The sequence below is a fragment of the Lathamus discolor genome, chromosome 6 (assembly GCF_037157495.1).
Source record: "Lathamus discolor isolate bLatDis1 chromosome 6, bLatDis1.hap1, whole genome shotgun sequence".
NCBI lineage: Eukaryota > Metazoa > Chordata > Aves > Psittaciformes > Psittacidae > Lathamus > Lathamus discolor.
Window position 1 is genome coordinate 48,198,897 of NC_088889.1, and position 12,657 is coordinate 48,211,553.

The 12,657-nt window shown below is 45.8% G+C and overlaps 1 protein-coding gene across 1 annotated transcript; it reads right to left on the bottom strand.

Moving 5' to 3' along the window:
- Nucleotides 1–275: 275 nt before the first annotated feature.
- On the bottom strand, nt 276–4,084 carry SRP14 (signal recognition particle 14). Its single transcript, XM_065686673.1, has 5 exons — nt 3,975–4,084; nt 3,399–3,471; nt 2,571–2,683; nt 1,469–1,501; nt 276–1,133 (listed from the first exon to the last, which is right to left on the bottom strand). The coding sequence occupies exons 1-5, from the start codon at nt 3,996–3,998 to the stop codon at nt 1,044–1,046; spliced, it is 333 nt and encodes a 110-aa protein (XP_065542745.1). The 5' UTR covers nt 3,999–4,084; the 3' UTR covers nt 276–1,043.
- Nucleotides 4,085–12,657: the final 8,573 nt, after the last annotated feature.

Here is a 12,657-nt window from a genome sequence, read left to right on the forward strand (position 1 = left end):
TGCTGTTTCTTTAACTCAAATGATTTCCTTTACCACTGCAAGCTCATTGCATTAAGAACTACCGACTTAGTTTTCCTGCTCTCTTCTTGAAGAGGACAAAATTAAAGTATGTAAAGAGGTAACTTCAAAGACAAACCCAAGAACTTCTGAGAACTGTTAAAAGTTGTAGCAGCAATACATGAAGTAGCATCAGGAGAGTCAGTACTAAAGGCAAAGATAACTGTACCATCCCTAGAAATTCATCAAGACAAGTCACATCAGTCATTACAACCACATCCATTTCTCATTGTGTTTAATAGGAACAATTGAGTATTCACCTTTTACATCTGCTCATAGAAAGGAGCTACTTTGTAAGATGTGAAGTATGGGGAAATTTAGATCCCCAAATATACAGCAGAATGAAGCTATAAAAAAGTATAGGTGACATGAGCATTTTTAAGCCATGTCGGAAGGGAACATGATGCATAGTCCTGCCCTCCACCCTGAGCCAGGGTGAGCACAGCTGGATCAGCACAGAGCAAAGGCACAGCTGCCTGGCTCTGCAAGAGCTCAAGCACCATGCTGGCTGCCTTACGGGTATCATGTCCCTCAAAATAAGACAGAAACAGGAAAGCTGCTGTTTCTGGTAATATATTGGCACCCACTTTCCCTAGTACTACTGAGGCTTATCTATAAACCTGGGCCTCTGTCACTGAGATGCCTGCTCCAGTCTTACTTTGCTCCTGGTACATGTTCTCTTCACCCCGTATTACCCCTAAACAGGTTTTACACTGCCCACTTGTATGATACAAAACAAACAGCAGTATAAGTACAAAACTAGTTGGCAGATGAGTGTAAAGCTATTTCAGTATAACCTTGTAGATACTCCTGCCATACAGCAATCCACAGAAAGCACCTTCTGCTCTCAGCTTAAACAAAAGTACTGATCACATCCCAGTATCCTGCTGGAAGGAAAGCCAAAGACAAGTGGTAACTCAAAAAGAAATGGACTTTGCTTTGAGCAAGGATCAAGTCTGTTATAGTGATGGTAGGACATTCTTCCATCACTGTGTTGCTTTACTCTTCTTGTTTTTGCTTTTCTTGTCTTTTTTCTTCAAGCCATCCATGTTAGCTCTCAGCAAATTTGAATACGCCTGAAATAAGAAGTGGAACTATTAAAAGAACAAGTAAGTGACAATATACTAGAAATAACATTTTACATATTGCTAATGGGGACAGGTATCTGCATTGTCTGACAGAAATCTTGCTTTTACACCCCACACTGGGAAAACTGTTTCTAAATCAATGCAGAAAGATGAAATACAGTGGGATTTTTATTTTTGTAACAAATGCAGCTAGATGGGTAGTCTGAGGTTAATCTGCATGGCAGCTCTGCACAGAGCCAGCCCCTTCACAGCTGGCCAGTGCTTCCTACTGACCACTCCCCAGTACCTACAGAAAAGGAAGGTACAAGGCATACAAAACTTACCATCTGGAATTTATTTACTTCCTTGGAGCTCACCTACAAAATAACAGTGGAGGTTAGCCACAAAAACACTGACTTCTATTACAAACCAAGTATCAGTACATGTTCACTCACCAAGCGACTAGCCTAGCAGCAGTTAGATCAACTCACTGCATTCAGTGGTAAGTAGGCTTTATTAAAACGCCCTAGGACTTCACCTATTTAGAAAACTGAAAACACCCCTTACTCCATTAATAAAATTCCTCTGGAGGCCATTTGTCCCAAATCCATGTGTTTTCAAATTGAGAGAACATGAAGAAATATTCTAAGGAAGGATTTATTTACTCACAGGGCCATAAAGATACATTATTGCCCAGATCCTCCCAAGATTTCTCAAAGTAACATTTTTCCTGAGTTACATCACAGAAGAGAGCTAAAGTCCGCTAAAGTTAAATACAAACAGCTCTGTGAAAAAATAAAATGTACAATAAGCAAGATTAAGGCTTAAAAGAGTCTACCCATGCCCATGTGTTCTTGCCAGGAAAAAAGGATCCTTTTCCTACTGGTTCACAGTCTGGTAAGATTCAGTTCTTTCATGGATTGTAAGAAGCTTCAGTAATTTCACTGAGGTCTACAGTAAACTACCTCTTTGTCATCCGAGGCTTGAGTGTAGGTGTGCAGGACCTTTCTTCTCCTTGGAGCCATGCATCTGTCTACACACTGCAGGCTCCATATCTGCCCTGCATCCTTCTGCCCATGTCTCTAGAAGAAGTTTCCCCATTCCCTCCAAACGGATTCACCAACTCAAAACAACAGCCAAGGTTGCTGAAAACAGAGTCCCTTTTCGCTGTCCTGCAGTACCATTATGAAGCAAAGTTCTGCATACAGAACAAACGTATGAACTACTGTCCCATATGTAATGCTGAGCGTAAGCACTAAGACTTCAGGTAAGTGTAACACGTCAGCATCCCAACATCAGCAATGTGTTTGGCTACCATATGGTTTTCTCTGGAATTAAGAGGGTAGTTCTCATGAAATTCATGTAAAGACAAATTTCATTTACACAGGGCATTACATAAAGGACAGGTAGAGCTACTGATCTTTCTAACCCAAAACTGTCACTTACCACTGTGCTAATTTTCTTCTTTCCATCAGTTGCTCTTAGAAGACATTTATTGTCTGCTGGTTCAAAACTTTCTACATGGCCTTTGCGTGGTACTGGTTTTGTTCGGCCATCATCTGTATTGAAAGGCAGAGAACGTTCATTCGTATTTCACTAAAATCACTACATGCCTCCTGATGTGAGATGTTAAAAACTGCTGATGAGATCTGTAAACCACCTTAGAATCTAAGACCATCTGAACTGACATTGTCACAAACTTGTTCACAGAACCCTTCCTCTGTAACCCCAGAAGGATCTGTTCAATAAACTACATCTGCCAGGAAAAAAGCGTAAATCACTCACAGCATGAATCACAGAACGGTTTGGGTTGGAAGGGACCTTTTAAAGCTTACCCGGTTCCAAGCCCCCAGCCATGTGCAGGCACACTTTCCATTCGATCAGGCTGCTCAAAGCCCCTGCTTCAGCAGCAGTATGTTTTAAATGCATGTCAAACCACAGCCTAGACACTCGATTTCTCAAGCAGTGCCAGCCAGCCAGAAACCAGAGAAACATGCACACACAAAGGCAACACCATCTTCTCCTTTCATAGAAGTCTAAAGTTAATTTCCAATTATTACTAATAATTAGAAAGCCCCAGTATTTCCTGCAGTTTGAAACACAGCATAGCTTCAAGGTTATCCGTACTGCAGCTAGGATGATTGATTTGTCCATAGGACTCCTCTTGTTCTGAGGTACTCTGAATTACAGCTGTAACTTTTAAAACACATGCTAACCACACCAGGTTTGATTAGAGGCACACCTCTCCAACCCAGTAACGGACCCGGGACTTACATTTCTTCAGCGTTATGAAAACACTCCCCGACGTCCTGCACTTCTGGAAGAGCCTGGTCAGCTCCGTCAAGAACTGCAAGAGACAGACCCCATCCTTGGCGGGAGGCCACCGCACGGGCCTGCACTCTTCCGCCCTCACCCCCGTGGAGCAGCCACTGCCCCTCTCCGCCGGCGCCGTTCGCGCAGGCCAGGCCCTTCCAGCCCCCCCGAAACGAGCACCGAGGGAGAGAACTCCCTCTTCTCCTTCCCCACCACTCCAACCAGGGACAGCCCAGCCCTGGGTCCTCACCCCGGAAAGCAAGCTCTAACCCCCCCCCCCCCCCGCACCTACCGCGGGCCCAGGGCTTCTGTGCCACCACCCCCTCCACAGGTACCAGGTACAACGACGCCTACCCCCCATCCCCGCCGCCGCTCTCATGCCGCCGGGGCGGCCGAGGCCGCGGCGCTGCGCGGGCCCCGCACACCCCGGGGCTCTGAGGAGCCTCTCTACGGAGACCCCCTCCTTTCTTCCTTTCCTCCTTTCCTCCTTCCCTTCCTTCCTTCCTGCCTGCCTCCCCTCCCTCCCTGCCGCCGCACCTGCTCGCTCTCCAGCAGCACCATCCTCCGCCGACACCGCCCGGAAGCGGCCCGCACTCGCGCGCACCCACCCGCGGGCGCACGCGCAGCCGCAGCAGGAGGCGGGGCCGCGCACGCGGAGAGGAGCGCCACGTCAGCCCGGCGCGCTGGCACCGCCCGCGCCCCGCCCCTCCCTGCTCTCCCGGAGGAAGAGCCGGGCAGGCGGGCGGGCCGTTACCGCCGGTAGTGTATGCAGCCTGCCCGTTACGTGCCCCGCACAGCGCGGCGTGCCCCGCGGGCAGACGGTTCCTGCGCTCGCAGCCGTGCGGAGCGGCACCAAGTGCTCTGAGGTGCTGCGCTCCCCGGCCGGCCTGAGCTCGGGGCTCGGCGAGTAGGCCGGGTGCGCCCGCGGGCCGGGGCGGTTGCCTGCGGCCGGGCGAGGCGAGGGGAGGGGAGGGAGGTGGTAAGGCAGCTCTGGCAGAGTGCTGAGGTGGCTGGTGTGAAGGGTCCTGGCCGGGTGACCCGCTGAGGGCTCGGGGAGGCGGGGGTGATAAGCACCCCTGGATTTGTACAGGGAACGGCCAAGAGCAAACCGGCGCCTGGACGCAGGGAAAGAGTTGTTTCGCACCTGCAGTACTCGAAGCTCCTGCGGGGCGGGTTGTGGAAAGGGGGAGGTTGTCTGTCAGTCCCAGGGTAGCTGATCTGCGAACACAGGGAAGCAGCATTTGAGCTAGGAAAACTAGTTTCTCAGTAGGCACACTCATTTATTTTATCTCCATGGAGCAAACAGAAGCGGAACTTGCATACAGATAAAAGGGGAAAACTGCTCACTGGCTGATAGGTTCTTGAGCCCCTGAGGAATTAACTCACACTGCTCAATCAGGAGCTCGGGACTGCATTCTAGGCAGAACTGAAATACCTTCCTGCGTTACCTTTCTCATGGTGGGGTGTTGTTTCACGTATAAAACAACCCTTCATCATCAGTCTGGCCACTCCGAAAGTCCTTTTCAGTTTACAATCATTTGCTGCCCTTCTGCAAGCTAAACAAGAGGCAGTAGAGGGTGCTGTGATTGCACACACAGAAATGAAACTGCCTGAAGAACAAGGAAACAAATACCCATGGAGCAGGTCATCGCGGCACGGCCGCGGATTATCAAAATGTATCGGTTTATTAAATTAGCTCCGTTATGCTGGAGTCGTCGGAAGTGCAGAGATCCAGCACTGCCTTTCCCTCACTGTGGATGGTATTCTCCTCCTGATGTTTTTGCACTTGAATTACTGGCAGCTGAGGAGGGAAGACTTTAGAATAAAATTCATTGTTTCTTGTAGCATTAAAAATCCCATAAAAACTGAGGCAAGGAATATGTGTTATTTCACTCTTCTGAAAACGGGCTAAGTGCTCATTAGTGCTGCGGACCGAAGCACTGACAGGCAAAGCTTTGTGAAGTTGAAAGTGGCGGTCCCTGCTCTGAACAGCTTACAGTGAGTGTCCACAAGTGAAGATGCAAGGAGTTGCTGCTGATACGTGCTTCCTCTAACACTGCCCGTTTGCAGGAGCACTCATAACAAACTCCTAGAGAGTTGTTTTGTCAGAAATCAGAGCAGGGCTTTGTCTTCAAAAGAGCTCTAAGTGAGTTCAGCGCAATAGCATTGCAGATCTCTATAGGCAACCTGTGAAAGAAGAGCAGAACTAGAAAAACAACAATTGCAACATACTCCCCCTTGGAAACTATGATGGTCACAGACTCTAGAAGGCAGGGAAGATAGGTGATCTTGTAGCTGAAACACAGGGACTACAGCTGTCATCTGAATTCTGACTCTTGAATTCACCCGGGGAGTCTTGTGTTGCCTTGAACCTATCTCATAACTTCCCTGTACCACAACAGCTCTTCTTTCTTGAAGGTGGAGAAAGATGTGGAGTTATTCTCTGTATCTCGTACGCAACAGAAAGCATCAGTGCCTATGGGATGGAGTTTCACGTTTTGTACAAAAATCTCAGCCCACTATTAGGAGGTACTTCTGTTGCTGAGGCATGCCTTTGGTACTCTCTGGACATAGTTGTGCCCACCTTAGCCTAGCTGAGGTATCAGTAGCAGTGCAGCTATGGCATCGGAGACTGTACAAGGATAGTGGGCATCTACCTAATGAGTAGGTAGATCTCTTGCAGGAACCTGTAACACCAAAGCTTCTGGATCTGCTGCATGCTGGAAGAAGAGACAAAAGGAAAACTACTGTGAAGAACTCCAGAGAGTTGCATGCAGATTATGTTTTCCAAATTTGTTGTTTTATCAGCAATTTTTCTGAAAATACGTCTCACTGCTGATAAAAAAAAGTGGCTCCACTGAATCCCTGAATTTCTTTCCACAAGGAAGAAGGAGGATTTTTTTTTTTTAATGTATGTGTTAGCTTACCTTCCTGATCTTGAAGCTGTTTTTCAAGCCAGAACCTCACAATTTAACTGAGGGAGAAGCCTTCATCACAACTTGCAAACAAGGTGAAAATGGAATATTTTTAATGATTCATTTTCCAAAAAAATAGATGGAACGGGGGAATGCTGACATTGCTTTACTTTTGCCAAAGGCTGCCAACACTCAGAAGGAATAAGCTATTCAGCTGGTGAAAAAGTGCTGAACTAACACTGAAGGAGCTAAAGGGATACTCCCAATCATGATATACTTGGTTGTCACTCTATCTCCTGCCCCAGTCTGATGCCTTCCCCCTTACCTCCTGCCCTCTAGGGAGAAAAAAAGAAAAAAGGAGAAAAAAAAAAGGAAAAAAATAAGAAAAGACAAGACAGGTTGGATTAAAACAGTAGCAAGAGGAATTGGTGGATCCTGAGATTTGGCAGGGGTATTAGTATTTTGTAACCCGATCTGTCATGTGACTAGAGCCAGGCAATAAAAGTAAGTCTCCTACCAGCCCTCCTGTTTGCTCAACTTTATTATATGGTGTCAGTAGAGAAGTACTTTTTTTTTTTGGCAAAAATTTAGCAAATGAAGCCACCTGAATCATTAAATCCTGAAGGAAATCTGGCAGAGAACTGGAAGAGGTTGTTGCTGCGCTTCCAAGTTTTCCTGGAAGCAAGCATGTACCGAAGAGAAACAGAGAAGGTGAAACCTTCTCTCCTAAATGTGGTGGGAGGAGCAGGAAGGAGAAAATCAAAATTATTAGAAGTAAATTAAATTCTTAATCAACCTTAGTAGAGGTTGGCAAACATCTATTTGAATTAGCTAAAAAAGATTACTTCTTGTTATGGACTACCACAGGCACACACATTCAGCTGCTGCACACCACAGTGAGCAGAAATGTAATAACGTACTGCAAATTCCAGTTTGCTCACCACAGTGCTCAAGATGAGTTAATAACAGATAATGGCCAACAATTCACAAGTGGATCATTCTGGTAAGTCTCTTTGATCTGTAAGTTCAAGCATACCATGTCAAAGTATAACTATGCACAGGAAAAAGAGTCAGTGTTACAGCACAACCCCAGTAACAGCCCTTCTCCCCTCTCTCCCCCACCAAACCCCCCTTTACAAGTCTATCATTAGCACTGTAAAAACAGAGATGCACACCTCACTACCTTACTGGCCTCACCAGATCTGAGATTAATGGGCAAAGGAAAGGCCTTCAAGAGCCAACATTTAACAGCACCTGCTTGGGCAGAAGACTATTAACCCCAGAATAGCTACCAAATCCTCCCCAGTCTCTGTGCCAGTGAAGTAAAGAAGAGAAGTTTTAACAAGAGCAATGAACATTTGTTACTATTGTTTTTTACATTGTTAGGTGGATTTCCAGCAAAGCAATTAGCAGGTTACACGGGTACAGGTGAATGTCGGTCCCAAGATTAGGTCTTAACCTTCTTTGTAAGTAGCACTTGTGACAAGAAATAAAGGATGTGCAAGGGGACGGTGATCGGAGAGCTGTCGAACAAGATAGATACAGAGGTACAAAGCAGTGTTACTTACCTGATCAGCCAGTAACCATGAAAAAGAGAGAGATTCTGAATATCTTATTGATTCAGACAGAGAACTAAACAAGGCGTTTGAGAAAGATCTTTCTGAGACCAGGAAGTGTCACCAGAAAGCTGCTCAGCCCTTGGTGAGAAGGCCAATTTCCAAAGAGAAGCTCTTCACAAGAAATCATAAGTGTTCTTTCATGTCTTAGGAACCAGTTTGTGTACCCTTAGTTCATTCCTAAACATTTCTGTTCACCTTACTGCATTCTTCCTATTTTATTCAATACTATGTTTTATTTACACAAAATGAGTCTCAAAGATAGGTTAAGTGTAACCTTGAGTTCAACAGGCACTTCTGTTGTGTAACAGCAATGTTAATGGTGATTTATATTTTGTGAGGGATAGACCAGGAAATAGATATAGATGTGTTTCTTCAACTCTAATGCACCACATTACTATTGTAGTGCAAACCAAAGCCTATCTGGAGGGAGTCACAAAAAGATTGTTTGTTGGAAAAGAGCTTCATGGTTTTGAAGCACCATCCAGATTTTAAAAAGCTTCTCTGTCAAGGAAGATAAGGGACATATATTTACCATACTGTTAAGTGTCTCACACGTGCTCAAATGGTCTTGTGACAAGCCCCCTTCTCATTTAAAAAAAAAGGCGGGGGGAGGCCAAAAGAAAGCATAGATGCAGAATTGGTCATCTGTACAAGTGGTGGTGTCGTCTGTTATCCCCAGGGAAACCCTGTGGCACAGCTCACCCTGGAGAGCAGACACACTGCATCCCCGCAGTGACACGTATGTAATGAGTCCATGAATGATGCTGTAGTGTGTGACACACTTCTGGGACAGTGAATTAAAGAGGCAAGTCAGCTGACTCCCCAAGTATGAGGAAGGGCCTAGGGAGAAGAAGCAACACGTCACCTATGTGTTTACTTTTGACGGACAGGGCAAGCAAACCACAGTCTCGCAAACCTCCAAAGCCAATGCAAAACACTGAAGTAAAACAGTTAGATAGGAAAAGAGATACTCAGTATGGGCATTCACACTGTGTTTTGAAGGTAGACTTGCCCCATAACTTTCAGTTGCACGCAGAGCAGAGGGAAGTGTAAGAACAGCCTGTTCTGAAGGAGTGCACCTGCGAGGTGACACAGCTGAGCTGTCCTATCCTGTCCTCACCGCCACTCTCCTCTGGCAGCCTCCCTGGTTCTTGGTCAGCAGCTTCCTGCTGCCACTGCCGGGAAAAGACACCGCAGTGTACACGCATGCACCAACTAGAGACTGCATGGCTGCGAGTGTGCCAGAACGAGTCTTTACAAGTGACCTAGCAATAGCATCGGGTTTGAGTCCAGACAAATGAGACACTCACACAGAAACAAACAAAATGTATGAGTGTGCTCTATCCTTACAACCCAGGGATGTCTGCTGTGGCCGAACTCCCACTGTGTATCTTCTCCATGGCCAAAATTATAATATCTTGGTACCCCATATTATTTATTACTTTTGACACTAATTTTGCCTCACATATTTTTTAGGGTTACAGGACTACTCAAATAGCTGACTATTGTCTTTGAACCAGGAGTAAGTTTTGCAAGGCATTCAGGCTTGTTCCCTCTGCTTTGGAGTATGAACTCCCACATGAGGAACTCAAAGGCTGTTTGAAAATAAACCATCAAATTCTTCTTCCTTGTGACCCCACTGGCATCAACACAGCCATAGTGGTATACAGGAGGTTAGAGTTTGGGAGCTGTTAACATAACTCTGTCTTTGGAGCTGTAAACTATAAACCACAAATTCATCGGGGTTAAAACTTTGCTATTATCTTGAAACCAATTTTGTGATATGAGCTTTCAGCGTGGTTTCAGTGGGTCTTTGTAAGGCATCTGTGAACTCCAGTGGTGCAGGATCAGGCCTACACAACATGATGCACCTTCTGGGTGCTCTAGAAATTATATTTACCAAATCTCAAAGCTCATCTCTCCACCAAGAAGAGGGTATATAGTCATCGCTTCATTTGGTATGGCAGATTTCTAAGCAGACACAAAATGTCTGGTTACGAGCTGTGCAAAGCATCAGGGAGGTAATTAAGTTGAAGCTCAAGAATAATGAGGTGACAGAGATTGGGTTGAGCATCATTTTTTTCCCGTCAATGTGTCCTACTTTCAGAAACACAGAAATGCAGTTGTGAACAATTTCCACCAGACGTTCCCAGTGAGGTTACAGGATTTGGGGTTTTTTTCTATGTTACGTATTTAAGAGACAGAATGAAGAATATCACACCGTGTTAAAAAAAAAATCAAACCCAAAGCAAGTCAGTGGGAATTCTAGGTCAGCAGAAAGTCACCAGGGAGGACAATGATGCTGCCCTTGATACCAGAGAACACCAGTGGACGTGTAATTCGAAAAAGAGCCACAAGGTCTTTGCTGTCCTCTATTTGCGGTCTCCTCAGAATGACAGAAACCCAAGCAGCATATATTCTCTTGATACCGTGGCGTGTTGCTGTCTCAGGAAGAAAAGGGTCACCTACCACCTCACTAGCACTGTTTCCTGCCTCTGCTGAGGCTGCCCAGGACTGCTGAGGCCTGGCTGGACTTCCGAAATGTAAGGATCACAACACAAGCTGCAGTGCCTGTAAAACAATAGTTTCTTCACAGCTTGAGTGAGGATGTCTGATATAAGAGCTGCACGGCAAAACAAAGGGACAAGTTTGTTGTTGTCACTACCAGATGAGTGAGGTGACAGAGATTGGCTTAGATGTTATTGCTCTCACTTCCTCAAGCTCTAATTTAGGAAAAACAGGACAGTTTTGACTGTTACCACCAGGTATTTCCAGTATGGCTCCCTTCTTGGAGGAGCCGCTAAGTGTACTTGCTTATTCAAGCTTTCCTGGTATTTCTTGTTCTTTCCTAATGCTCCTCCAAATGTCCAGACACTTTCTAGGAACAGGGTGGTGTGGGGAGGCCACTCTACAGCCAGCAGCTGCCATGGGATTTCTGGGTCAGCGGCTGGAGGAAGCGGTTTCCTGTTTTGCTGGTGCTCAATGCCACTTAACAATAGGGGGAAAGCAAAAACTGCAGGATCTAAGCATTGCAAAACTGTTTTCTACATGAGCTGTCCGCCTGCCTCCCTGCTCTGCCCCAGCCACCCTCAACCTTACAGGCCCACTCTGGTCCATAGACAACAATGGAAGAGAGGAGGCAGAGGCACTTGAGGCTGAGATGACAAGGGCTCGAAGGTACCTCTGCCATATAAACAGCTTGGACCCCTTGGCAGCAGGTCTGAAACAACAGGGTGAGTAGTGCTAGTTTCTATCTTTCCTCCTGCCTCCCGTGAGAGAGAATATGAGATCCACGTGCAGTGCTTCTGCAGCATCAGTGTCAGCAAGAGTCACTCATGCCTTCTTATGACACCTAAAGCATCTCATATGTCCTAGTAGATGGTTTTCAGCACCATCCTGAGACAAGCATTTCCAGCAGTGGTCAGTTCATTAGGGCAGGGACAACATTGGCAGAGATTCCTTGCTCTGCCTTTCTGAAAAACATCCTTCCCTAATGGTATGCTCAATGCCAAATCTTTAATCCACTCTTATCAGCTCCCACGGTGCTCTTACTCTCCTACTCTCCTCCTACTGCCTACACACTCAGGCAACATAGCTTGCTACAATGCCAGAGTTCAGCTGTCATGATCCCTAGCCATATCCAAATCCTGGCTCGCTTACTGGCCTTGTTTTTCAAAAGCATCTTCTGAGATTAAGGGTTGCAGCGGGTAGCTCTGTAAAGCAGATTAAACTAAGCATTGTAACTGGGACTGGAGACACTCAGAAACAGGAAACACAAGTACACAAACTGTAATCTGAGTTTGTTGCTATCCCTGTTTCTTTATTTCAGCCTCCCCCTCTGTTTCTGAATACATGTTGTCTTCAAAGGCACACAGAGAAGCAGACAGCAGACAGGAGCCCCAGGCAGATTGGAAGCCACAGGCTCTTTGTTAGTGCTCAGGCTATAGAAATCCCAGGTGAGTCACCCATGCTTGCAGTAGCAGGTAACCCAGCCATTGCCAATCAAGCTCACAGAGCCTTAAACACAACACTGCCAAAGAAATTCTCAGAAGCAATGCAGGTATCCCTTTGTTATTGCCCGTAGCCTTAAAAACCTGTGACAATTGAGTCCTGCACCTTTTAAAGTTTGGGAGTGGCATTACTTGAAGATATGGCATGCAGGTATTGCACTAGGTTTACAGAGTAGTGTGCCAGAAACCTGCACACCGAATGATGAATGATTTATTTTGCAAAATTCTTTGGGGTTTGTGGGGTTTCTTGGGGGGATCAATGGCTGTTTGTTGTTGTTTTGTTTGGCTGTTGTTGGCTGGTTTGGGTTTTTTTTTGTTTCTGGGTTTTGGTTGGCTTGTTTCCTTTTGAGGGAAAATTCACCTAAGAATCGCACGTTTGGTTTTGATTTTTTTGGTTTTGGTTTTTTTTTTCAGACAAGTTGTGATTGGGTTATAGTGCCAGGAAAAAGCAGGAAGATTTCCAGAACTTAAACTGCAAAGCACACAGTTTTGCACAGAGCTCCATCAGTGAGACATAGTAATGTAGGGCATTTATCATGCTTCAACCTTATAATGACCTAACAGTGTTTCATCGTCATTTGAACACAGCCAGAGAGCTATAGCTCCACTGGACTCCATTGAAGGAAGAATGCTCTAGGTCCATATGAAGAACATCACAAAAAGGATATGTTTAGGA